General features: G+C 42.0%; 2 protein-coding genes and 1 pseudogene across 2 annotated transcripts; all 3 read right to left on the bottom strand.

The window, feature by feature from the left end:
* Nucleotides 1-1,304: 1,304 nt before the first annotated feature.
* LOC121537038 (gamma-crystallin M3-like) lies at nt 1,305-2,253 on the bottom strand. Its single transcript, XM_041844780.1, has 3 exons — nt 2,177-2,253; nt 1,793-2,035; nt 1,305-1,640 (listed from the first exon to the last, which is right to left on the bottom strand). Exons 1-3 carry the CDS (start codon nt 2,204-2,206, stop codon nt 1,347-1,349), a joined length of 567 nt encoding a protein of 188 aa, XP_041700714.1. The 5' UTR covers nt 2,207-2,253; the 3' UTR covers nt 1,305-1,346.
* Nucleotides 2,254-14,611: 12,358 nt separating this feature from the next.
* Nucleotides 14,612-15,600, bottom strand: LOC121536331 (gamma-crystallin M3-like). The gene is made up of 3 exons (XM_041843606.1): nt 15,513-15,600; nt 15,085-15,327; nt 14,612-14,962 (listed from the first exon to the last, which is right to left on the bottom strand). The coding sequence occupies exons 1-3, from the start codon at nt 15,540-15,542 to the stop codon at nt 14,663-14,665; spliced, it is 573 nt and encodes a 190-aa protein (XP_041699540.1). The 5' UTR covers nt 15,543-15,600; the 3' UTR covers nt 14,612-14,662.
* A 4,116-nt stretch (nt 15,601-19,716) lies between these two features.
* LOC121536330 lies at nt 19,717-20,701 on the bottom strand (annotated as a pseudogene).
* Between the last annotated feature and the right edge of the window lie 6,424 nt (nt 20,702-27,125).

Raw genomic sequence — 27,125 nt, 5'->3', positions numbered from 1 at the left:
GACAGCCCCAAAACATCACTGCTCTAGAGGAGATCTGCATGGAGGAATGGGCCAAAATACCAGCAACAGTGTGTGAAAACCTTGTGAAGACTTACAGAAAACGTTTGACCTGTGTCATTGCCAACAAAGGGTATATAACAAAGTAATGAGAAACTTTTGTTATTGACCAAATACTTATTTTCCACCATAATTTGCAAAAAAATCATAAAAAATCCTACAATGTGATTTTCTGGATTTTTTTTCCTCATTTTGTCTGTCATAGTTGACGTGTACCTATGATGAAAATTACAGGCCTCTCTCATCTTTTTAAGTGGGAGAACTTGCACAATTGGTGGCTGACTAAATACTTTTTCCCCCACTGTATATGAAACGTGTATTGCGGCCACAAATAGAAGCTCTCACAAGGATTACATTGAAATAACTCTTTTTTTAAATTGAAAATGTTACAGAGTGGGATGTTTTCCATGAACAATTATTACTTGCAACATGAGCCTCAATAAAAATCACACTAATATTGCTAATGTTACATATTTTCATTATAATAATAACAATAGTAATAAAAATAATAACGAACCTAGCGCCACACTCTTACCAACTGAGCCACACGGAACCAATAATATGGCTGTAGAGGCTAATTTATCGAACTGAAGTCTCTTAATTGTTCTATTTCTTAATTTAAACCGAAAAAAAATCTTTATTTTGTCTTTATTTGAATATTTTTCTCCTCTGCTTTAAATGTATGTGGGAAAAAGCTGTATATGCAATTACCATATACACTTTCTTACTCTGATTATTGACAATTACCATGGCACCTTTGTGATTGAAGTTTTATAATGATGTAAAGAAAAGTAAACTGTATCAATATCTTTTAGTATTTATTGGAGACTGGCTCATGTTGGAGACGAAGGTTGATGGGATGTTTGTGGAGTAGCGCATTGTGTATGATTAGCTAAGTTTGTTGACTAATGCATTAGTGTTAACATCAAAATCCCTCTTTATCATCTAAAGGACATGAGTTGAAATGCTTTATGACAGTCAATAAGTAATGCCCATAACAGCATTTCATTGGCTTTATCGTATAGGGTACAAGTTAAATGTTACTCATATCTTTCTAGTAAAAATGCCAGGAAAACAACTATTTTAAATAGAAGTGTCTGAATGATGATGATGAATGCCTCTTTAACATATGTGTTTATGCCATATCTAGTGACAGGCGTCAATTATATAATATAATATATTATATCATACCTACAGACGTAATTACAAAACACCCAAATACTGAAATGATGTAGCACACTCAATTGTTACGGATTACCAATCACTTTTATTTGGTCAACATAAAATATCTAGCACATATCAGTGATACGCCTCATGCTCATGAACCTCATGCCACCGCTCATGCCTCCCATTCCCATGCCCATCTCTCTGAAGCTCCTGTACTCTCCGGGCCTCATGTACATCTGCCTGCCTCTGAAGTGGGGCTGCTCGTACATCAGCCAGTGACCGTCCATCACGTTGCAGGACTGGCAGTCGGACATACGGTAACGGTCCATGATGGAGTCACAGTCATCCATCATCTCGTGCATCTGACCTCCGAAGTTCTCCCTCTCATAGATCCTCATCCTGTAGTTTCCACGGTGCTGTTAGGAGGAAATACAAATATGTGAATTAATGACTGACTATACCAGATTGTTGACAAGCTCACAGGGCTAATATGATTTGTGTGATTATGGACATCACATAGCTACTTCTAGTGGGACTGTTACAGCAGCCTGAATATCATATGGCTTACCATGGGGATCATGCGGCAGGACCTGATACCATCAGTAATTCCCATCATACTCTGGTAGTCAGAGTACTCTCCCCTCCTCATGAAGAACTGGTTTCCCATGTAGTTGGGGTGCTCGTATGCCATGAAGCAGCCGCTCTGAACTCTGCAGGATTGGCACTTGCTCATGTAGGAGGACATGTCAGGGCAGTCGGAGCTACACTCATAAGAGCGGCCCTGGAAGTTCCTGTTCTCGTAGAAGGTGGCCTGAAAACACAAGGTATTTATTTATTATTTCTCAATATATAATAAATGCAACAAATATAAGAAGCTTTTAGTTTTGTTTGTAAAGATATAAAGATAATATAGAGATTCATGTATTTTAAGTATTTTTTAAATAATGCTTACTCTTCCCATGTTCATGCCGATGGTGGTCATTGTTGTTCACTGAGCTGCTGCTGCTGCTGTTGCTACACTGATGTCCTGTCTGTGTTAACCCTTACTTTTATACCTGACCAAACCCAAAGAATCTGTGGGCCCCATTGTGTAAACCCCTGACCCAGCAACAGTATAGAGGCCTATAGAGTGCTGAAGTACCATAGTCATATTTCCATGTGACTGGGTCCCTAGAAGACTTAAAAAGGCTTTTTTCATTGTGGAACAGGTAACACAAAACCTTTAATAGAAAGTCTACAAATCAGTTACACAATTTTAATTATATTTCAACATATGATTCATATTCCCTCATGATCTCTTTCATTCAGTGAAGTCAATTAAATTAAACTTTTGTGTCAACCATAAAATGGAATCTTCTCACTCCATAAATTATTTAACTTTAATTTGATGTCAATATTATTTGTTTCTGGATCAGATATGAATCCCATGTCCACCATGACATCAGCTATATGATTCAGAAAAGTTAAACATTTATTTGAAGAGAATTTGATGAGAATCAAATGAACAGAGACTCAACAACTTTTTTTGACAACTGTGTTTCAAAATGTTCATGATCAGTACCACTCAGTTCGTCTATCCAGATTGTGGCTAACTGGGTTAAAATTATGATTTGCTAAGTACATCACAACCACAATTTATTTACATTCCCTGTGTCTATGGTAGCCCTAATTCTCCATGCTTTTACAGGTTAAGAGTTATATTTCACTTATTGAGGAGATACAATGTACATTATAAGTTGCCTGATTAGGACTACAACACACATAACTAGCTACATCAATCAGACAAATATATACTTTTTGCAGTCACGCCATCAAGTTAAGTGTCATTTGAAAACTTGGGACTGAGAATGTGCCATGCTGGATGCTGGTGAGTTGGATATCAAATACTACTGTTTTTATAACATTAAAAACCCTTATTAAAACCCCTAATGTTAGGATATGGCTTTTTGATGGCATTGACATAATCACCAAAGGAGCAGTTGTTAGCAATACCTGCCGCTGGCTGTTTTAGCTTGTTTGACATAACAGCCAACAGTGCAGGCGACTGCCGACTGACTGATCTACAAAGAACCCTGTATCATAAATAACTACTCATTATTATTTGTAGATCAGTCAGTCAGTCACAATTTACCAGTGATACATTAAGGTTTTGATCCTCTCGAACACGGCCAATGTCTTCACTCTAAAACTAGCTAGCTAACATTATAAGGTTGGTTTTGACACCTGATTTCTCAGATGTAATTCAAAATACATAGAGGTGAATATGGAAATTGTGTTATTTACTTAGCCAGAACTAATACAGGGCCAACTGGAATATCATAAACAGGTTCATTTATTTTTTTTATTCCTGAAAAAAATTCAACAATAATAGTTATTTGTGGAAACATTGTATTTATAAAAAATTTTAAACATCAAGAATAATGATTTGTACAAAAATCAATGCTTCCATAAAATAAATATAAACAATAATAATTTAATGAAAATATGATTTAATCGTTTTCCCATTGAACAAAAACAATGATTTCTAACAAAACAATAAACAATCTATGATTTCATATTGTTTCCATTCAACAATAGTCAACATTTGTAAAAAATCTTGAGTTTATTTATTTTTCTCAGTTCAACAATAATAATTATTTGCAGCTCAGCGAGGAACTGTGCAGAATGGTTTCTCAAAGAGGGGCCAACCATGTAGCCTTTCATATTCCTGGGAAAATCCTGATTTAATGCCAAAATCTTGTATATGTATTATTCTATAGAAAAACGTTTAATGTAAGGAATATGTTACAAATGGTTTATACATGTGTTCTGATGAAGTCCTTATTTAGGAACTCTTTAAAAAAAGTGATACCCAAAAGTCTTTGAAACCCAATTAAGCTGGTCAGCTAGTCATATTGTCAATGAGCCACTAGATATTGTATATTGTATTTTGTTAGCATAATTGGTCTCAGCTATATGACAAAGGGGTGCAAGTGTGTGAACAAGAAAGCTGTAGGTTCATGTGTTGTCACACTTAAAAAATGAGACATTAAAGGGATAGTGCCAGATTTGAGCAATTAAGCCCTTTTCTACTTACCCAAAGTCAGATCATCATGGATACCATTTTTATGTCTCTGTGTGTAGTTTGAAGGAAGTTGAAGGTAGTTGAACTAGCATTAGGGCAATAGCGTTAGGGCAAATGACTGGAGGTCTAACTGAACAGCTAGCATGCTTCATCAGCGAGAGTTCATCTGACTCTGGGTATGTAGAAAAAGGGTTTAATTGCCAAAATCTTGCACTATCATTTTGAATAGTTTTGTGAATATTTTATTCAATGGCTTTTCTTGCTATGGGTACATCAAGCAATATTTAGTAGCAGGAATCCATGATACGCCTGGTGCTCATGATCCTCACGCCCAAATATTGAAATGACGTAGCACACGCAATTGTTACGGATTACCAATCACTTTTATATGGTCAACATAAGATATCTAGCACATATCAGTGATACTCCTCATGCTCATGAACCTCAAGCCACTCATGTGGCCGCTCATGCCACCCATTCCAAAACCTTTCTAACATCACCTTAAGTTACAAAAAAAGAGTTACAAAAAAAGACTGTAGTTATTGCAAGTAAAATAGTCAAGTCGTTTATAACCACAAAATAAGTTACCACCACCTGTAAATGTCTTAGGAATAACTTATTGTAAAGTGTGAACAGGATTTCATATTAGTATCTATGTAGAAATTATTGTAGCACTTTATTTGGGTACTCTACTACTTCCTTAATTTAACTGAACTTCCTGGTACCACATGGTACCCAGTAATACTGGATATCAAAGATACCACTTTACAAAATAATTTCTAAGCAATGATCTGTTTATTTCTGTGCCGTAAAGTAAAGGACCCAAATGACATTAGGAATATTTTAAAGCCTATAAATACACAGAAGTAATATAAAACATATTTAAAATTCAGGATATTAAAATGATTCTCTGCATGATACCTCACACAGATAGACACCAACAGGGATCCTGGTCAAAGATTAAATCTAATCCTGAACTATAAATCATGTCGCTATAATAGCTAACATTAGATAGCTATCTGATAGCAAATGTTACGAGACTAGCTAGCTAGAAAGCAACTTTGTCTGGCTTCTTATCAAGCACGTTGAACACTGAAATATAGCTACAAAGTGTGTATTTTGGTAATCTTTCAATTAGGGCATTGGGACAAACTGTTTGCCTCTGTATTTCCTGTGTCAGCTCCTGCCCACAGCACTGTAATGCTGTGCAGTGGCTCTAGGGACACCTTGTGGCTCAGCAAACAAGTTGGTTCTGGGGCCGCCCACTGCTGCTCATAAAGCTAATTTCTTGGCGTTGTGATTGTTAAATATGGGGTTGTGCAGCGAGTCCCTCGGCAGTACAGTATATCAGCTACATTTGTTCAGTGACTTAGCAGATTGTTTACACTGCCATGCTGGTTAGCTTATCCTTCCTTCCTTGTTAGAATAACATCACAGAGGACCTGACATGGACCAATCACACCGACAGCGTGGTGAAGAAGGCACAACAGCGCCTCTTCAATCTCAGGTGACTGAAGAAATTCAGCATGGGCCCTAAGATCCTCAAGAAGTTCGACAGCTGCACAATCAAGAGCATCTTGACCGGCTGCATCACTGCATGGTAATGCACAAGCATTTCACTACACTCGCAATAACATCTGCTAACCATGTGAATGTGACCAATACGTTTGATTTGATTTGATGGTACGGCAACTACAGTACACAGCCCTCAACCGCAAGGCTCTACAGATAGTGCTGCGGACGCCGCAATACACCACTGGGCGAGCTCCTTGTCCTCCAAGAAATGAGGGAACTAGCACACAAGCATTTCGTTGCACCTTTTATACACTCTTAGAAAAAACGGTTCCAATAGAGTTCTTCGGCTGTCCCCATAGGAGAACCCTTTTTGGTTTCAGGTAGAACCCTTTTGGGTTCCATGTATAACCCTGGTTCTACATGGAACCCAAAAGGGTTCTACCTGGAATCAAAATGGTTCCACCTGCAACCAAAAAGGGTTCTTCAAAGGGTTCTCCTATGGGGACAGCTGAACAACCCTTTAAGGTTCTAGATAGCACCTTTTTTTCTAAGAGTGTATCTGCTGTAAACTGTGTAACATGTGATTTGATTTTAATTAAGTAGCTAGCTAGCAACCTAGCAAACACAAAGTCACATTAATTACGTCAATGATGCATACACTTTAAAATACCTTCGTAATATCAGATATGTCTTTACATCTGAAATGTCATAATATAAATTCAGATTGATGAAAAGGACTTGCTATTTATTTATTTACATATGATATTTATTTACACACTTTACACATTTATTTTGGCCATTGTTCATGAACAGAAATGTTTATAGGTAGTAATAAAAATATACACGTGTAAATGTTTTACACAATATATTGTATATTTTACAACACACACGCATGCACACACGCACACACACACACACACACACACACACACACACACACACACACACACACACACACACACACACACACACACACACACACACACACACACGCACACATACAGACACACACACAGTCAATTTTCCAGACCTTCCTCTGACACTGCCTAGTATAGAGGTCCTGGATGGCAGGGAGCTCAGCCCCAGTGAAGTACTGGGCCATCTGCACCACCCTCTGTAGCGCCTTGTGATCGAGGGTGGTACAGTTGCCATACCAATCTTGATGCAGCCAGCCAAGATGCTCTCAATGGTGCAGCTGTATAACTTTTTGAGGATATGAGGGGCCATACCAAATCTTTTCAGTTTCTGAGGGGGAAGAGGCAATGTCATGCCTTCTTCACGACTGTGCTGGTGTGAGCGGACCATGTTAAGTCCTTGGTGATGTGGACAAAAGGAACTTGAAACTCTCGACCCACTCCACTACAGGTCCGTCGATGTGGATGGGGGGTGTGCTCGCCCCTCCGTTTCCGGTAGTCCACAATCAGCTCCTTTGTCTTGTTGACGTTGAGGGAGAGGTTTTTGTCCTGGCACCACACTACTAGGTCTCTGACCACCTCCCTGTAGGCTGTCTCATCGTCATCAGTGATCAGGCCTAACATCTTCGTGTCGTCAGCAAACTTGATGATGGTGTTGGAGCCATGCGTGTTCAAACATTTGTGGGTGAACAGGGAGTACAGTAGGGGAAAGCGTGGCAGTTGTGTTGTTACCTACCCTCACCACCTGGAAGAAAGTCCAGGATCCAGTTGCAGATGGAGGTGTTCAGTCCCAGGGTCTAGAGGTTGGCGATGAGCTTGGAGGGGACTATGCTGTTCAACACTGAGCTGTAGTCAATGAACAGCATTCTCACATAGGTTTTCCTCTTGTCCAGGTGGGAGAGAGCAGTGTGGAGTGCAATAGCGATTGCGTTGTCTGTGGATCTGTTGAGGCGGTATGTGAATTGGTGTGGGTCCAAGGTGTCTGGGATGATGCCATTGATGTGTGCCATGACCAGCCTTTCAAAGCATTTCATGGTTGCAAATGTAAGTGATACGGGACGAAAGTCGTTTAGGCAGGTTACCTTTAAGTTCTTAGGAACAGTGACAATGGTGGTCAGCTTGAAAGATGTTGGGATTACAGACTGGGACAAGGATGTTGAAATTGTCAGCGAAGACGCTTGCCAGCTGGTCTGCGCATGCTCTGAGAACACGCCCTGGTATTCAGTCTGGCCCAGCGGCCTTGTGAGTGTTGACCTGTTTTAAAGTCTTACTCATATCGGCCACAGAGAGCGAGATCACACAGTCGTCAGGGACAGCAGGGTCTCTCATGCCTGGCTCAGTGTTGTTTGCCTTGAAGCAAGCATAGAAGGCATTCAGCTCGTCTGGGAGGTTTGCATCCCTGGGCAACTCACGGCTCGGTTTCTCTTTGTAATCCGTAATAGTCTGCAAACCCTGCCACATCCGACGAGTATCGGAGCAGGTGTAGTAGGAATCTGTTTTAGTCCTATATTGACCTTTTTCATGTTTGATGGCTTGTCGGAGGTAGTAGCGTGCTTTCTTGTAAGTGTCCATGTCCGTGTCCCGTTCCTTGAAAGCGGTAGACTGCCTGTAAACCATGACTTTTGGTTAAAGCACATACGTACAGTCACTGTGGGGATGACATCGTCAATGCACTTATTGATGAAGCCCGTGACTGATGTGGTAAACTCCTCAATGTTATTGGATGAATCCCTGAACATATTCCCATTTGTGCTAGCGAAGCTTGTAGCTTAGCGTCCGCTTCGTCGGACAACTTGTTTGAGTTTTTGCTTGTAAATAGGAAGCAGGAGATGGAGTCGTAGTCGGATTTTCCAAAGGAATGTCGAGAGAGGGCCTTGTATGCATTTCTGTGGGTAGAGTAAAGGTGGTCCGGAGTGTTAGCGCATCTTATCGTGAGGGAGACGTGTTGGTAAAAGTGGGGCAAAATGCATTTCAGTCTCCCAGCGTTAAAGTCTCTGCCCATTAGAAATGCTGCCTCTGGGTGTGTGTTTTCTTGTTTATTTATGGCCGTGTACAGCTCGCTGAGTGCCTGCTTAGTGCCATTCTCATTTTGTGGTGGGATGTAGACAGCAGTGATGATTACAGAACTCTCTTGGTAGATAAAAAAGTATACAATTTACCATGAGGTATTCTAGTTCAGGTGAGCAAAAGCTCGAGACTACCTTCACACTTGAAGCAGCTGACCAGTTGTTTTTTACAAAAAGGCATACCCCTCCCCCTTTGATTTTGCCCGAGTCCGCTGTCCGGTTGCGACGAAGCATGGAGAAATCCTTGAGTTTTATGTCCATATCGCCCGTCAGCCAAGTTTCTGAAAAGCATATAATATTACAGTTTTTCACGTCCCATTGGTAGGAAATGCTCTCAAGTAACTGGACATTTGCCACTTAAACGGAAGGGAGTGCCCGACGATTTTGTCTGCGTTTGAGTCTAACAATGACTCCAGCCCTCCTCCCGCGTCATCACTTGCTGCACTTTGGTAGCCCGAACAATGGAGTAGGGTCCAGTGTAAAAAAGGGAACAGCTGAGTCGGAGTTAAAGTAGGAGCCGAAATCGAGGTCGAAGTCGAGGTTAGTAGCTGTCGATTTGTAGTTCAAAAGTGTCTTGGCTGTCATAGGTGATAATGGTGTGAGCTTTCTGTACAGAAAAAGTATGGATAAACACGAAGAAAGTCACAAAATAGCAAAGTGGGGTTGGAACACGTAAGATGTCGACCATCTCTGTCGGCGCCATCTTATTATTCTTCACTTCTTACGTCTATAGTTTACAAATATATATTGTGTTGTTGCCTATATGGCTGATTATGATAACATACAACAGTAAATAAATGAGTTGTGAAAACAAGTTGCTTAACAATGTACACTTGTATTGGCATTCTTACATTTTAGTCATTTAGCAGACACTCTTATCCAGAACAACTTACAGTTTTAGTGGGTGCATACATTTTCATACTGGCCCCCCGTGGGAATCGAACCCACAACCCTGGCGTTGCAAACATCATGCTCAACCAACTGAGCTACACAGGACTCTTCTAATACAAGTGCACATTAATACATAAGTATTTAGGTACTCATTTAGGTACACATTGTTAGTACAACTTTTATACTTGTTTGCTGTATGTGTAATTACACCTTGACGTGGTTTTATAGATATACAAATTAATTGTTGCTAACCTTCCTCCCAGCCTATAATTCTTATTTTAGATAACTCTTATTTGAAAATCCTTAAAATTGTGCATTGCAAAAATAATATGGCAGGATCAAGTAATCTTTTCTAAATTAAAGATTTGAAATATCACTGGATATTATTTTACATCAGCATACATCTATTGTACACAATCATATCTACTGTAACGATCCCGGCAGTCTGAGTCGGGTCCTGTCTGTGGACTAGTTTTTCGGCTCGTGATCTCCAGTTTCCCGAGGGTTCTGGAACGCTCCGGGGAGCTCTCTTGATTTCCGCACCTGCATCCCATCAGCAATCTGCACACCTGGTCCTGATCATCACCCTTCTTAGGCTCTGGCCTAACATCCATTCCCTGCCGGATCGTTAGCCATGAACAGTAGGTTTACCAGAGTATCAGTCTTAGAGCTTCTAGCGTTAGTTTTGTTGTTTTGCACCTTGTTGGTTTGTTGTTTACTTACCTCCGTTTTGTTCCATCTGCAGTCACTCGTCCGGAACCTTCATCCAACCTCTGCCTGGTGGTCGGCGGCTGCCGAGCCATGATGGGATCAACCACTGCACCCCCAACAACTAATCAACGCCGCCCGCTCTGTTCCCTGGATTATTCAGCATCACTCTTGAATTTGTAAATAAACACTCACCTTCGTTTCAACTTACCTTGTCCTGGTCTGCTTCTGGGTTCTGGCTTTGTAACTCGTGACAGAACGATCCGGCCAGTAATGAACCCAGCGGACCTGGACTCTGTTCGCCATGCCATTACCCATCAGGAGAAGATGTTGGGCCATCATAGCACGGTACTACAGGAGATCGCGTTGTCAGTTCAGAACCTTTCTACCCGGTCTGACGGAGGTCCAGAACCAACGCAAGTTTCCGGTGGAGGATCCACTACCGGTTTCACCCATCTCGCCTGCCGCTTCTGGAGCTGTGTCCTTCCGTGAGCCCAAGGTTCCGACGCCGGATAAATATGAGGGGGAGCTGGGAAGATGCCGTTCCTTCCTTATGCAGTGTGGATTAGTGTTCGATCTACAGCCCTACTCTTATGCCACAGACAAGGCTAGGATAGCCTTTGTGATTGAGTTGCTGCGTGGTCGAGCGCTGGAGTGGGCTTCAGCCGTTTGGGAACGACAGGATCCCTGCATGGCTTCATACCAGGGGTTCACGGCCGAGATGAGGAAGCTCTTCGACCATTCCGTCCGAGGGAGGGACGCAGCTAGGCGCCTGTTTTCGCTTCGCCAAGGAACTCGCAGCGTGGCCGACTTCGTGATCGAGTTCAAGACGTTGGCTGTGGAGAGTGGGTGGAATGAGGAGTCTCTGCAAGCGGCCTTTTACCAGGGTCTGTCGGAGCAGCTCAAGGATGAGTTGATCTCCTATCCGGAGCCTAGTGACCTGGACAGCTTGGTAGCCTTGTCTATTCGGGTGGATAATCGAGTCCGAGAGCGAAGGAGGGAGAAGCAATGGGTTCCGTCCAACCGATCAGCTTCTCAGGTTCCAGTCGGGTCGGGGATTGGATCAGAATACGTCGATCATCGTCCACCACACAGGATTAGTGGAGAGGTTCTGTCTCCGATTCTGAACCCATGCAAGTGGGGCGGCACGGGTTAACCAAGGAGGAGCGCCAACACAGACGTAGGACTAACTGTTGCCTCTACTGTGGTGGTTCGGGACATTACCTCGCCACTGGTTCCCGGCGGTCGTCAAACTGCGCGGCTCGCTAAAGTTGGGAGGACTTTTAGCGAGCCAGTTTCGACTCTCTCAATACCTCTGTCAGACCCCGTTTCCCGGCTACCCTTATGAACAGGAATCAGAGCTTAGCGATTAACGCTTTATCGATTCAGGTGCCGATGGAAGCTTTCTTGATGCCGAGTTGGTGGAACAGCTGGGGCTTTCCAAGGAGCAATTGCCGGAAGCCATTGAAGCTACCACTCTGGACGGCAGTAGTCTGGCACGTATCACGATGAGGACTGAACCGGTTAAGATGCTGTTGTCGGGGAATCATTCTGAGATGATTTCATTCTTCATTCTGCCGTCTTCCCATGTTCCTCTGGTCCTTGGATACCCCTGGCTGAAGGAACACAATCCCACGTTCGATTGGGTGACGGGCAAGGTAACGAGTTGGAGCCTTGATTGTCATGCTAACTGTCTCAAGACTGCCTGTCCCCATTCGGTTCCCAGTCAGGTGATTGAGGCTAAACCCCCAGATTTGTCCCTGGTTCCCGAGACATATCACGATTTGGGGGAAGTTTTCAGTAAGCAGAAGGCTCTGTCACTCCCTCCCCACCGACCATATGATTGTGCCATCAACCTGTTCCCTGGAGCTGTCTACCCCAAGGGAAGGTTATACAGTATCTCCCGACCTGAACGTGAGGCTTTGGAGACCTACATCAAGGAGTCCCTAGCTGCTGGTCTCGTTCGTCCCTCGTCATCACCCCCTGGGGGGCAGGATTCTTCTTTGTGGGTAAGAAGGATGGCTCTCTTCGACCGTGTATTGATTATCGGGGGTTGAATGACATCACGGTCAAGAACAAGTATCCCCTGCCCTTGATGAGTTCTGCCTTCGACTCCTTACAGGGTGCTACGGTGTTCACCAAGCTAGACCTACGCAATGCGTATCACATGGTCCCGGATCAGAGAGGGGGACGAGTGGTTGACGGGTTTCAATACACCGATGGGTCACTTCGAGTATCAGGTGATGCCGTTTGGACTGACCAATGCTCCAGCGGTATTCCAGAGTATGGTGAAACGACGTCCTGAGAGATATGATCGGTCTCTTTGTGTTTGTTTACCTGGATGACATTCTGATCTTCTCGAAGGAACCTTCCGACCACGTCCAGCATGTCCGGCAGGTTCTGCAGCGATTGTTGGAGAATCGCCTGTTCGTGAAGGCCGAGAAGTGCGAGTTTCACGCCCACACGACATCCTTTCTCGGGTACATCATCTCCAGGGGAGAGATTAGGATGGACCAGGAGAAGGTTAGAGCGGTTCTGGAATGGGCCCAGCCCGGTACGAGATTGCAGCTCCAGAGATTTTTGGGGTTTGCGAATTTCTACCGCAGATTCATCCGGGATTACAGCCGTGTGGCCGCTCCGTTAACTGCCTTGACTTCCAGTATCAGGACCTTCAAGTGGAATCCGGAGGCGGATCGAGCGTTTCTGGATTTGAAGAGGCGATTCACCAACGCACCGATTCTCTCTCAACCGGACACGGCCCGTCAGTTCGTCGTTGAAGTGGACGCGCGTCTGATGTGGGAGTTGGCGCCATCCTGTCGCAGCGATGCTCCACGGACAGTAAACTCCATCCCTGCGCCTACTACTCTCGTCGCCTTTCGCCTGCGGAGAGGAATTACGATGTGGGTAACCGGGAGCTTCTCGCGGTGAAACTTGCCTTGGAGGAGTGGCGCCACTGGTTGGAGGGGGCGGAGCAACCGTTTATTGTCTGGACTGACCACAAGAATCTTGCTTACGTGCAATCGGCTAAACGTCTCAACTCCCGTCAGGCCAGGTGGGCGTTGTTTTTCGGACGATTCAAGTTTTCCCTGACGTTCCGACCTGGATCTAAGAACGGCAAGGCGGACGCCTTGTCCCGGATGTTCTCCAAGACGGAGGAGAGTGGGTCCAAGACCGAGACAATTCTCCCCCGGAACTGCGTCGTGGGAGCAGTTATGTGGAAGATTGAGGAGAAGGTGATCAATCCAGTGGCAGTTCGACTCAAACTACCGAGGACGCTCAGAGTCCATCCCACCTTTCATGTCTCCTGCCTCAAGCCTGTTTTCCTCAGTCCTCTGTTGCCTCCTCCGCCTCCTCCTCCTCCTCCTCGGATGATCGGAGGTGGTCCTGCCTACACGGTGCGACGCATCATGGATTCCAGACGGCGGGGCCGGGGTTTCCAGTATCTCGTGGACTGGGAGGGGTATGGTCCTGAAGAGAGGAGTTGGATTCCGCGGCGACAGATCCTAGATGCTGACCTCATTCGTGACTTCTACCGCCTCCATCCTGGCGCTCCGGGAGTCCGCCCGGTGGCGTTCGTCGGAGGGGGGGTACTGTAACGATCCCGGCAGTCTGAGTCGGGTCCTGTCTGTGGACTAGTTTTTCGGCTCGTGATCTCCAGTTTCCCGAGGGTTCTGGAACGCTCCCGGGGAGCTCTCTTGATTTCCGCACCTGCATCCCATCAGCAATCTGCACACCTGGTCCTGATCATCACCCTTCTTAGGCTCTGGCCTAACATCCATTCCCTGCCGGATCGTTAGCCATGAACAGTAGGTTTACCAGAGTATCAGTCTTAGAGCTTCTAGCGTTAGTTTTGTTGTTTTGCACCTTGTTGGTTTGTTGTTTACTTACCTCCGTTTTGTTCCATCTGCAGTCACTCGTCCGGAACCTTCATCCAACCTCTGCCTGGTGGTCGGCGGCTGCCGAGCCATGATGGGATCAACCACTGCACCCCCAACAACTAATCAACGCCGCCCGCTCTGTTCCCTGGATTATTCAGCATCACTCTTGAATTTGTAAATAAACACTCACCTTCGTTTCAACTTACCTTGTCCTGGTCTGCTTCTGGGTTCTGGCTTTGTAACTCGTGACATCTACACAGAAACATTGAAATGTTAAAGATGTAGGGAGTGAAATAGTGAAATGCTTAAACATGGAGTGCTCTGAGTAAAACAATCACAAAAAGAAGTCAATTTAGCTTTAAATAAATTTAATCAACAATTTCCGTACAACCTTTGAGGAAATTACATAGTCATGTTGTCCATGATACGCCTCATGCTCATGAACCTCATGCCACCGCTCATGCCTCCCATTCCCATGCCCATCTCTCTGAAGCTCCTGTACTCTCCAGGCCTCATGTACATCTGCCTGCCTCTGTAGTGGGGCTGCTCGTACATCAGCCAGTGACCGTCCATCACGTTGCAGGACTGGCAGTCGGACATACGGTAACGGTCCATGATGGAGTTACAGTCATCCATCATCTCGTGCATCTGACCTCCGAAGTTCTCCCTCTCATAGATCCTCATCCTGAAGTTTCCTCTGTGCTGTTAGTGGGAAAGAACAGGTTTCATTGATCAGATAAATTATATATAAACCTTTGTAATAAGATAATTTTATTTTCAATGACAAGATAAGTCTATTTTAAAATGACATATTTTCAACCTACCATGGGGATCATGCGGCAGGACCTGATACCATCGGTAATTCCCATCATACTCTGGTAGTCAGAGTACTCTCCCCTCCTCATGAAGAACTGGTTTCCCATGAAGTTGGGGCGGTCATACACCATGAAGCAGCCGCTCTGAACTCTGCAGGATTGGCACCTGCTCATGTAGGAGGACATGTCAGGGCAGTCGGAGCTGCACTCATAAGAGCGGCCCTGGAAGTTCCTCTCCTCGTAGAAGGTGGCCTGAAAATAAAAGGGAAAGATTTCTATGAATTAAACAATTGTATGAAACAAACATTTTAGAATTGCTATTCAGTCACACTACTGGTAACCAGGTTATTGTGATAGTTTGGGGTGCTAGAGCATTAGAGCTCTATGAAATTTAAAGTATATATAAAAAACTTCTAAGAAACCTTGCCAGTGCTTACCCTGCCCATGTTCATGCTGGTGTTGGACATGTTTGCTCACTGTGCTGCTGGTTGCTGCTCCTGAACTGACTTCCTACCTGGTTTAACTCTTTCTTTTATACCTGACCAAACCTAAAGAATCCCTAGCTCCATTGTTCAAACCCCTGAATCAGCATCATGCTGTAGAGGCCTACTGAGGCTACAGAGGTTACGTCCACATTTTCAGGGACTGGGTCCCTCAGTCTTTAGAAAGACTGTTTCTCAATTGACTGTTTCGCAAACAAAGTAACAAAGCCTTTTCAGAGTTTACAACAGTTAGTAACAGCCTTGAAATGGAAGGTTCTCCATACATCGTGCAATACTTTCCTATGGTTTTTAATCTTATTTGAAAGATGCCTTTTATTACATGTTGGTATAATGACTCAATGTTATAGTAGAGGAAATCACACATTTTGACTTAAGAGTGAAAATCTGGGGTTAACCTGTTAGGTTAAACGATGTGTTATTACTCATGTTTTGTTCACAGTGTGCTGACTTATCGTAGACTGACATTCCTAACCAGTGAATACATAATCAAAACCTTTGTGGTTCATAATCATGATACTAGAGAAACTGTTACAAAACTTTAAATTGTATTTTCTATTTTAAAAAGATAAAAAATACATCAATAATATTTACATTTTGTAATTCCTCTTAAGGACATTGAACGGGATCTTAAGCGCTTACACATTTTTAACATATTTAACACATTTGTAATTCTTAACATATCATACGAATTGCAGGTAATATTTTTTCAAGACTTAACGGATGACGTTGTTCACAATTTTCGGGAACACGTTTTGGCTCGTGAGCACTACTGGCAGAAAATATACCATACCTTTCCAGCATCACTTTAAGTTACATAAAACAAGAGTTACAAAAATAAATTAGGTAACACTTAGGTAAGGGTCTGTAAAGGGTTAACACCCCCTAATGTCGATGTCCGGACCCCCGTGGAAATTTTATTAGCATAATAAAAATATCCCCATAAAAACCTGTCAGTTATAGCTAGAGATATCAGTTGTTTTGCATTGGATGCGTCTCACTCCACTGGATCCGCCTAAGTATGTCACACTTCCGGGTCTGTGGTGAAAGGTGACAGAGCTAGAGCAGTTTTTTTTTTTTTTTTTTTTGGGGGGGCTAGATCAGCTTTAATATTGCAGATAGATTGTAACGTCCATCAATGTAATTGTCTGCATCACTTTCAATCCCCCATATGTTTTTTTATTTCTTGCAATATATATATATATATATATATATATATATATATATATATATATATATACAGTGGGGGGAAAAAAGTATTTAGTCAGCCACCAATTGTGCAAGTTCTCCCACTTAAAAAGATGAGAGAAGCCTGTAATTTTCATCATAGGTACACGTCAACTATGACAGACAAATTGAGGGAAAAAAAATCCAGAAAATCACATTGTAGGATTTTTTAATCAATTTATTTGCAGATTATGGTGGAAAATAAGTATTTGGTCACCTACAAACAAGCAAGATTTCTGGCTCTCACAGACCTGTAACTTCTTCTTTAAGAGGCTCCTCTGTCCTCCACTCGTTACCTGTATTAATGGCACCTGTTTGAACTTGTTATCAGTATAAAAGACACCTGTCCACAACCTCAAACAGTCACACTCCAAACTCCACTATGGCCAAGACCAAAGAGCTGTCAAAGGACACCAGAAACAAAATTGTAGACCTGCACCAGGCTGGGAAGACTGAATCTGCAATAGGTAAGCAGCTTGGTTTGAGAAAATCAACTGTGGGAGCAATTATTAGGAAATGGAAGACATACAAGACCACTGATAATCTCCCTCGATCTGGGGGCTCCATGCAAGATCTCACCCGTGGGGTCAAAATGATCACAAGAACGGTGAGCAAAAATCCCAGAACCACACGGGGGGGACCTAGTGAATGACCTGCAGAGAGCTGGGACCAAAGTAACAAAGCCTACCATCAGTAACACACTACGCCGCCAGGGTCTCAAATCCTGCAGTGCCAGACGTGTCCCCCCTGCTTAAGCCAGTACATGTCCAGGCCCGTCTGAAGTTTGCTAGAGTGCATTTGGATGATCCAGAAGAGGATTGGGAGAATGTCATATGGTCAGATGAAACCAAAATATAACTTTTTGGTAAAAACTCAACTCATCGTGTTTGGAGGACAAAGAATGCTGAGTTGCATCCAAAGAACACCATACCTACTGTGAAGCATGCTTTGGGGCTGTTTTTCTGCAAAGGGACCAGGACGACTGATCCGTGTAAAGGAAAGAATGAATGGGGCCATGTATCGTGAGATTTTGAGTGAAAACCTCCTTCCATCAGCAAGGGCATTGAAGATGAAACGTGGCTGGGTCTTTCAGCATGACAATGATCCCAAACACACCGCCCGGGCAACGAAGGAGTGGCTTCGTAAGAAGCATTTCAAGGTCCTGGAGTGGCCTAGCCAGTCTCCAGATCTCAACCCCATAGAAAATCTTTGGAGGGAGTTGAAAGTCTGTGTTGCCCAGCGACAGCCCCAAAACATCACTGCTCTAGAGGAGATCTGCATGGAGGAATGGGCCAAAATACCAGCAACAGTGTGTGAAAACCTTGTGAAGACTTACAGAAAACGTTTGACCTGTGTCATTGCCAACAAAGGGTATATAATAAAGTATTGAGAAACTTTTGTTATTGACCAAATACTTATTTTCCACCATCATTTGCAAATAAATTCATTAAAAATCCTACAATGTGATTTTCTGGATTTTTTTTCTCATTTTGTCTTTCATAGTTGACGTGTACCTATGATGAAAATTACAGGCCTCTCTCATCTTTTTAAGTGGGAGAACTTGCACAATTGGTGGCTGACTAAATACTTTTTTCCCCCACTGTATATATATATATATATATATATATACACATACATACATTTGGAGAGTTTGGAATCTGATTGATTGATTGCTTCTGTTGACAGGTGTCTTTTATACAGGTAACAAGGTGAGATTAGGAGCACTCCATTTAAGAGTGTGCTCCTAATCTCAGCTCGTTACCTGTATAAAAGACACCTGGGAGCCAGAAATCTTTCTGATTGAGAGGGGGTCAAATACTTATTTCCCTCATCTCAAGTAACTGGACATTTGCCACTTAAACGGAAGGGAGTGCCCGACGATTTTGTCTGCGTTTGAGTCTAACAATGACTCCAGCCCTCCTCCCGCGTCATCACTTGCTGCGCTTTGGTAGCCCGAACAATGGAGTAGGGTCCAGTGTAAAAAAGGGAACAGCTGAGTCGGAGTTAAAGTAGGAGCCGAAATCGAGGTCGAAGTCGAGGTTAGTAGCTGTCGATTTGTAGTTCAAAAGTGTCTTGGCTGTCATAGGTGATAATGGTGTGAGCTTTCTGTACAGAAAAAGTATGGATAAACACGAAGAAAGTCACAAAATAGCAATGTGGGGTTGGAACACGTAAGATGTCGACCATCTCTGTAGGCGCCATCTTATTATTCTTCACTTCTTACGTCTATAGTTTACAAATATATATATTGTGTTGTTGCCTATATGGTTGATTATGATAACATACAACAGTAAATAAATGAGTTGTGAAAATAAGTTGCTTAACAATGTACACTTGTATTGGCATTCTTACATTTTAGTCATTTAGCAGACACTCTTATCCAGAACAACTTACAGTTTTAGTGGGTGCATACATTTTCATACTGGCTCCCCGTGGGAATCGAACCCACAACCCTGGCATTGCAAACGTCATGCTCAACCAACTGAGCTACACAGGACTCTTCTAATACAAGTGCACATTAATACATAAGTATTTAGGTACTCATTTAGGTACACATTGTTAGTACAACTTTTATACTTGTTTGCTGTATGTGTAATTACACCTTGACGTGGTTTTATAGATATACAAATTAATTGTTGCTAACCTTCCTCCCAGCCTATAATTCTTATTTTAGATAACTCTTATTTGAAAATCCTTAAAATTGTGCATTGCAAAAATAATATGGCAGGATCAAGTAATCTTTTCTAAATTAAAGATTTGAAATATCACTGGATATTATTTTACATCAGCATACATCTATTGTACACAATCATATCTACACAGAAACTTTGAAATGTTAAAGATGTAGGGAGTGAAATAGTGAAATGCTTAAACATGGAGTGCTCTGAGTAAAACAATCACAAAAAGAAGTCAATTTAGCTTTAAATAAATTTAATCAACAATTTTCGTACAACCTTTGAGGAAATTACATAGTCATGTTGTCCATGATACGCCTCATGCTCATGAACCTCATGCCACCGCTCATGCCTCCCATTCCCATGCCCATCTCTCTGAAGCTCCTGTACTCTCCAGGCCTCATGTACATCTGCCTGCCTCTGTAGTGGGGGCTGCTCGTACATCAGCCAGTGACCGTCCATCACGTTGCAGGACTGGCAGTCGGACATACGGTAACGGTCCATGATGGAGTCACAGTCATCCATCATCTCGTGCATCTGACCTCCAAGTTCTCCCTCTCATAGATCCTCATCCTGAAGTTTCCTCTGTGCTGTTAGTGGGAAAGAACAGGTTTCATTGATCAGATAAATTATATATAAACCTTTGTAATAAGATAATTTTATTTTCAATGACAAGATAAGTCTATTTTAAGATGACATATTTTCAACCTACCATGGGGATCATGCGGCAGGACCTGATACCATCGGTAATTCCCATCATACTCTGGTAGTCAGAGTACTCTCCCCTCCTCATGAAGAACTGGTTTCCCATGAAGTTGGGGCGGTCATACACCATGAAGCAGCCGCTCTGAACTCTGCAGGATTGGCACCTGCTCATGTAGGAGGACATGTCAGGGCAGTCGGAGCTGCACTCATAAGAGCGGCCCTGGAAGTTCCTCTCCTCGTAGAAGGTGGCCTGAAAATAAAAGGGAAAGATTTCTATGAATTAAACAATTGTATGAAACAAACATTTTAGAATTGCTATTCAGTCACACTACTGGTAACCAGGTTATTGTGATAGTTTGGGGTGCTAGAGCATTAGAGCTCTATGAAATTTAAAGTATATATAAAAAACTTCTAAGAAACCTTGCCAGTGCTTACCCTGCCCATGTTCATGCTGGTGTTGGACATGTTTGCTCACTGTGCTGCTGGTTGCTGCTCCTGAACTGACTTCCTACCTGGTTTAACCCTTTCTTTTATACCTGACCAAACCTAAAGAATCTCTAGCTCCATTGTTCAAACCCCTGAATCAGCATCATGCTGTAGAGGCCTACTGAGGCTACAGAGGTTACGTCCACATTTTCAGGGACTGGGTCCCTCAGTCTTTAGAAAGACTGTTTCTCAATTGACTGTTTCGCAAACAAAGTAACAAAGCCTTTTCAGAGTTTACAACAGTTAGTAACAGCCTTGAAATGGAAGGTTCTCCATACATCGTGCAATACTTTCCTATGGTTTTTAATCTTATTTGAAAGATGCCTTTTATTACATGTTGGTATAATGACTCAATGTTATAGTAGAGGAAATCACACATTTTGACTTAAGAGTGAAAATCTGGGGTTAACCTGTTAGGTTAAACGATGTGTTATTACTCATGTTTTGTTCACAGTGTGCTGACTTATCGTAGACTGACATTCCTAACCAGTGAATACATAATCAAAACCTTTGTGGTTCATAATCATGATACTAGAGAAACTGTTACAAAACTTTAAATTGTATTTTCTATTTTAAAAAGATAAAAAATACATCAATAATATTTACATTTTGTAATTCCTCTTAAGGACATTGAACGGGATCTTAAGCGCTTACACATTTTTAACATATTTAACACATTTGTAATTCTTAACATATCATACGAATTGCAGGTAATATTTTTTCAAGACTTAACGGATGACGTTGTTCACAATTTTCGGGAACACGTTTTGGCAGAAAATATACCATACCTTTCCAGCATCACTTTAAGTTACATAAAACAAGAGTTACAAAAATAAATTAGGTAACACTTAGGTAAGGGTCTGTAAAGGGTTAACACCCCCTAATGTCGATGTCCGGACCCCCGCGGAAATTTTATTAGCATAATAAAAATATCCCCATAAAAACCTGTCAGTTATAGCTAGAGATATCAGTTGTTTTGCATTGGATGCGTCTCACTCCACTGGATCCGCCTAAGTATGTCACACTTCCGGGTCTGTGGTGAAAGGTGACAGAGCTAGAGCAGTTTTTTTTATTTGGGGGCTAGATCAGCTTTAATATTGCAGATAGATTGTAACGTCCATCAATGTAATTGTCTGCATCACTTTCAATCCCCCATATGTTTTTTTATTTCTTGCATATATATATATATATATATATATATATATATATATACAGTGGGGGAAAAAAGTATTTAGTCTGCCACCCAGGGACGGCTTGTTCAATAGGGCGATATGGGCGACGCACTGCCAAACGGGAAAAGGAAGGGATTTTTTTTCTAATCAATTATAAAAATAAAAAAAAAATTATAATTTTTTTTTATAAATTTATAAAAAATTATATCACGGCAACAGCAGTTATCAGTGTTCACGTCTGATCTGCCAGCCACTAAATGTCAAATCAGGCTAAAGTCGTGCTTCAAATGGCCCCGCCCGTTTTTTGGGCGATTTCAGTCAGGTTGAAAATCGCCCAGAAGTCTCTCATAGCCTGTCATGTAAAATCTATTTTTTTCACATTTCAAAGCTTTCAATACATTCTCTATGGGTGTCTGTGTGCATGCACTTACGCGCTTTCGTCATACGTGACGTAACGTTGAACGTAACTAAGACAATGGCGGCTATCAGCGTCTATGTTGCGACCTGCAGTGTGGCGTTATTTTATGTTTTTAATTTGTAGACTTAGTTTACAAACATTCTGCAAACATTCTGCTTTGGACTGATCTTCGGTTTTGGACTGATCTTGTTGATCGTGTACATACCCGCTACGAACGGACTAAATAATGAAAACGCTGCTGGCAGAGAGGTGGAGCCGGCCACCTTCACCCTGGTCAGAGCGGACCGCGATCCTGGTAAGAGAGCGACTGTACCCCGACATTGAACTGCTTTCTGTGTCATTGAACCTTACTATTGTTGATAAAACAAGTTTACTGGAGAACGGAGAAAAAGTAGAGACTTTTGGACAAGGTGGATAATTGTATAATATAAGGCAGTTTATTCAGAGGTAAAGATATCTGCAATCGCGTTCACGGACCCGTTCGTCAAACTCTTAGGGAGCTATAAATCAAGCCCCATTACTTACCATATCAGATAAGAGAAATTGCTGCAGCTACATATATTTTACATCCTGGCCCTACATAGTTCACTATTTGCATCACTTACCAAAATATTACATGTGGTCATATATGCTTGGAAAGTGGAGATGCCATAGAACGTCAAAAAAGTAAACATTGCTGGAGACACATTGCGTTTGCTAGCGAAGAGATTTGTTGTGGCAAATGAACTTGGGCTGGGAATTGCCAGGAACCTCACGATAAGATATATGCATCAGCATTGCGAGTCTCATGATTCTATACGTATTGCGATTCGATACTGTGATTTTATTGCGCACCATATGTCTGTTGCAGAGGGATCAGAAAGCCATGAGAACGAGTTTTGATCAGTCATGGAAATAAAAGTGCTGAAAACAAATTGGCTCCCAATGTGAAAAGATTGAGAACAAGCTATGAAGGAACAATAATGGTGTTTTGGTGCAGGTACAGCCAACTAGCGCTAAAATATTGCGATATTGTCAATACAGTATATCGTAAAGTATCACTATGTAACTCGATTTCTTTCACCCCAATCCCTCAAATTAACGGTAAATAACTGAATTGTTTGCCCCACATTTAGCTAAGATGATTAGCTAGCCAGCTAAAATGTTTTATTTAGTTAGCAGTCGCATCTACAATAGTTTACTGTCAATAACATGTCTCCAAAAATGACGTGGTGTCTCCAATTGTGTTGACATTTTACAATTGCAATGCGCATCCATGAGTATCCACTTTCTGTAGCTCAGCTGGTAGAGCATGGTGCTTGTAACGCCAAGGTAGTGGGTTCGATCCCGGGACCACCCATACACAAAAATGTATGCACGCATGACTGTAAGTCGCTTTGGATAAAAGCGTCTGCTAAATGGCATATATTATTATTATTATTATCTGAAGAGAGCCCGAAACATTGTGTGCAGACATTTTATGCAATAAATGAAGTAGGTTCAATCTAGTAGTTCTGATCTTCTGATTGGTCCTGATGAGTTGGCGAGGTCCCCTCCAGGCTACTGTCACTGTTGCATTGGCTCTGAGTCGGGTTCTCTGTCTTCAAATGTTCAGCCTAAGAGAGGGGATTTTTTGTGTGTGTGTGTGTGTGTGTGTGTGTTTAACAGTGATGATGTGTGTGTGTGTGTGTGTTTAACAGTGATGATGTGTGTGTGTGTGTGTGTTTGTGTGTGTGTGTGTCCTCAGAGCAAGAACTCGTGAGTTGGAAGAACTGAGAGGCCTATGGCGTGGGTGTTGTCCTTGGCCACCTGCTGACAAGGCTGACAAGATAGGACCCTTTTGTCCATTGTTATTGGATAGGAACATAACTTATAACCAGCTCCTGACCTAAATAGATCTTAGCACAACATTTTACTCAACATATCATATTCCATATTCACTATAACAAATATATTTACTACGACATTAGCAAGAACCGCCACATCCTCAGCCGGCTAATCCAGTGTGTGAAGTTTTGCGGAGTGTTTGAGTTAGCTTTGCGAGGCAAAGATGAAACTGAGGGCTCCACCAACCCTGGTAAGCCAACACTTTTGAGATCAGTCAATAAATGCTTCTGGTATTGACTTATATGCTGCCCCTGTCTTCATGTTGTTGCTGGACATATCTTTTTTTAAATGTGTGTAGGTCACCTAAATCATCAGAAAAATTGCCCCTCCTGAGAATTTTTTCAGGAGCCGCCACTGCAGCCACCAATTGTGCAAGTTCTCCCACTTAAAAAGATGAGAGAAGCCTGTAATTTTCATCATAGGTACACGTCAACTATGACAGACAAATTGAGGAAAAAAAATCTAGAAAATCACATTGTAGGATTTTTAATCAATTTATTTGCAGATTATGGTGGAAAATAAGTATTTGGTCACCTACAAACAAGCAAGATTTCTGGCTCTCACAGACCTGTAACTTCTTCTTTAAGAGGCTCCTCTGTCCTCCACTCGTTACCTGTATTAATGGCACCTGTTTGAACTTGTTATCAGTATAAAAGACACCTGTCCACAACCTCAAACAGTCACACTCCAAACTCCACTATGGCCAAGACCAAAGAGCTGTCAAAGGACACCAGAAACAAAATTGTAGACCTGCACCAGGCTGGGAAGACTGAATCTGCAATAGGTAAGCAGCTTGGTTTGAGGAAATCAACTGTGGGAGCAATTATTAGGAAATGGAAGACATACAAGACCACTGATAATCTCCCTCGATCTGGGGCTCCATGGAAGATCTCACCCCGTGGGGTCAAAATGATCACAAGAACGGTGAGCAAAAATCCCAGAACCACACGGGGGGACCTAGTGAATGACCTGCAGAGAGCTGGGACCAAAGTAACAAAGCCTACCATCAGTAACACACTACGCCGCCAGGGACTCAAATCCTGTAGTGCCAGACGTGTCCCCCTGCTTAAGCCAGTACATGTCCAGGCCCGTCTGAAGTTTGCTAGAGTGCATTTGGATGATCCAGAAGAGGATTGGGAGAATGTCATATGGTCAGATGAAACCAAAATATAACTTTTTGGTAAAAACTCAACTCATCGTGTTTGGAGGACAAAGAATGCTTAGTTGCATCCAAAGAACACCATACCTACTGTGAAGCATGCTTTGGGGCTGTTTTTCTGCAAAGGGACCAGGACGACTGATCCGTGTAAAGGAAAGAATGAATGGGGCCATGTATCGTGAGATTTTGAGTGAAAACCTCCTTCCATCAGCAAGGGCATTGAAGATGAAACGTGGCTGGGTCTTTCAGCATGACAATGATCCCAAACACACCGCCCGGGCAACGAAGGAGTGGCTTCGTAAGAAGCATTTCAAGGTCCTGGAGTGGCCTAGCCAGTCTCCAGATCTCAACCCCATAGAAAATCTTTGGAGGGAGTTGAAAGTCTGTGTTGCCCAGCGACAGCCCCAAAACATCACTGCTCTAGAGGAGATCTGCATGGAGGAATGGGCCAAAATACCAGCAACAGTGTGTGAAAACCTTGTGAAGACTTACAGAAAACGTTTGACCTGTGTCATTGCCAACAAAGGGTATATAATAAAGTATTGAGAAACTTTTGTTATTGACCAAATACTTATTTTCCACCATCATTTGCAAATAAATTCATTAAAAATCCTACAATGTGATTTTCTGGATTTTTTTTCTCATTTTGTCTTTCATAGTTGACGTGTACCTATGATGAAAATTACAGGCCTCTCTCATCTTTTTAAGTGGGAGAACTTGCACAATTGGTGGCTGACTAAATACTTTTTTCCCCCACTGTATATATATATATATATATATATATATATACACATACATACATTTGGAGAGTTTGGGATCTGATTGATTGATTGCTTCTGTTGACAGGTGTCTTTTATACAGGTGAGACAATCTGTTGTTCCATGTAGTGAATCTGTTATTCAATGTGTTTGTATGGGCTAATAGCAATAAGGCCAAAAATATATTTTCATCAAATATTTTTACAATATAATTTTTGATACTTAATGAGGTCTTAAAATTCAAAATCAAATAACTAAATGATTCTTGGTATGCCCTTCTTTAAAAAATCCATATAGATTAGTAGAACGCCCCACCCCACATTTCAGTTCAAATTAATCAAAAGGACTTGGCATGTATTTATTATTTATATGTTATGTTTATTTATACACATTTCTTCTTTACACATTTTTGTTGCCCATTGTTCATGAGCAGAAATAGATCTTAGTAATAAAAATGTACACAGGTAAATGTTTTACACAATATATTGTATATCTTACAACACAAACACACATACACACACACACAGTCTTGTATAACTAACCTTGTGGGGACACACAATTCAGTCCCATTCAAAATCCGATTTTCTCTAACGCTAAACCTAACCCTAAACCTAACCCTTACCCTAAAAATAAGCCTAACTAATTCTAACCTTAACCCTAAACCCCCTAGAAATAGCATTTGACCTTGTGGAGACTAACAAAATGTCTCCAGTTGGTACATTTTGTGTTAGTTTACTATTCATGTGGGGATCAGAAGTCCCCACAACTACACTACCAGTCAAAAGTTTTAGATCACCTACTCATTCAAGGGTTTTTCTTTATTTTTACTATTTTCTACTTTGTAGAATAATAGTGAAGACATCAAAACTATGAAATAACACATATGGAATCATGTAGTAACCAAAAAAGTGTTAAACAAATCAAAATATATTTTATATTTGAGATTCTTCAAATAGCCACCATTTGCCTTGATGACAGCTTTGCACACTCTTGGCATTCTCTCAACCAGCTTCACCTGGAATGCTTTTCCAACAGTCTTGAAGGAGTTCCCACATATGCTGAGCGCTTGTTGTCTGCTTTTCCT

The sequence above is a fragment of the Coregonus clupeaformis genome, chromosome 23 (assembly GCF_020615455.1).
Source record: "Coregonus clupeaformis isolate EN_2021a chromosome 23, ASM2061545v1, whole genome shotgun sequence".
Classification (NCBI taxonomy): domain Eukaryota; kingdom Metazoa; phylum Chordata; class Actinopteri; order Salmoniformes; family Salmonidae; genus Coregonus; species Coregonus clupeaformis.
This window is presented reverse-complemented; position numbering and strand designations above follow the sequence as displayed.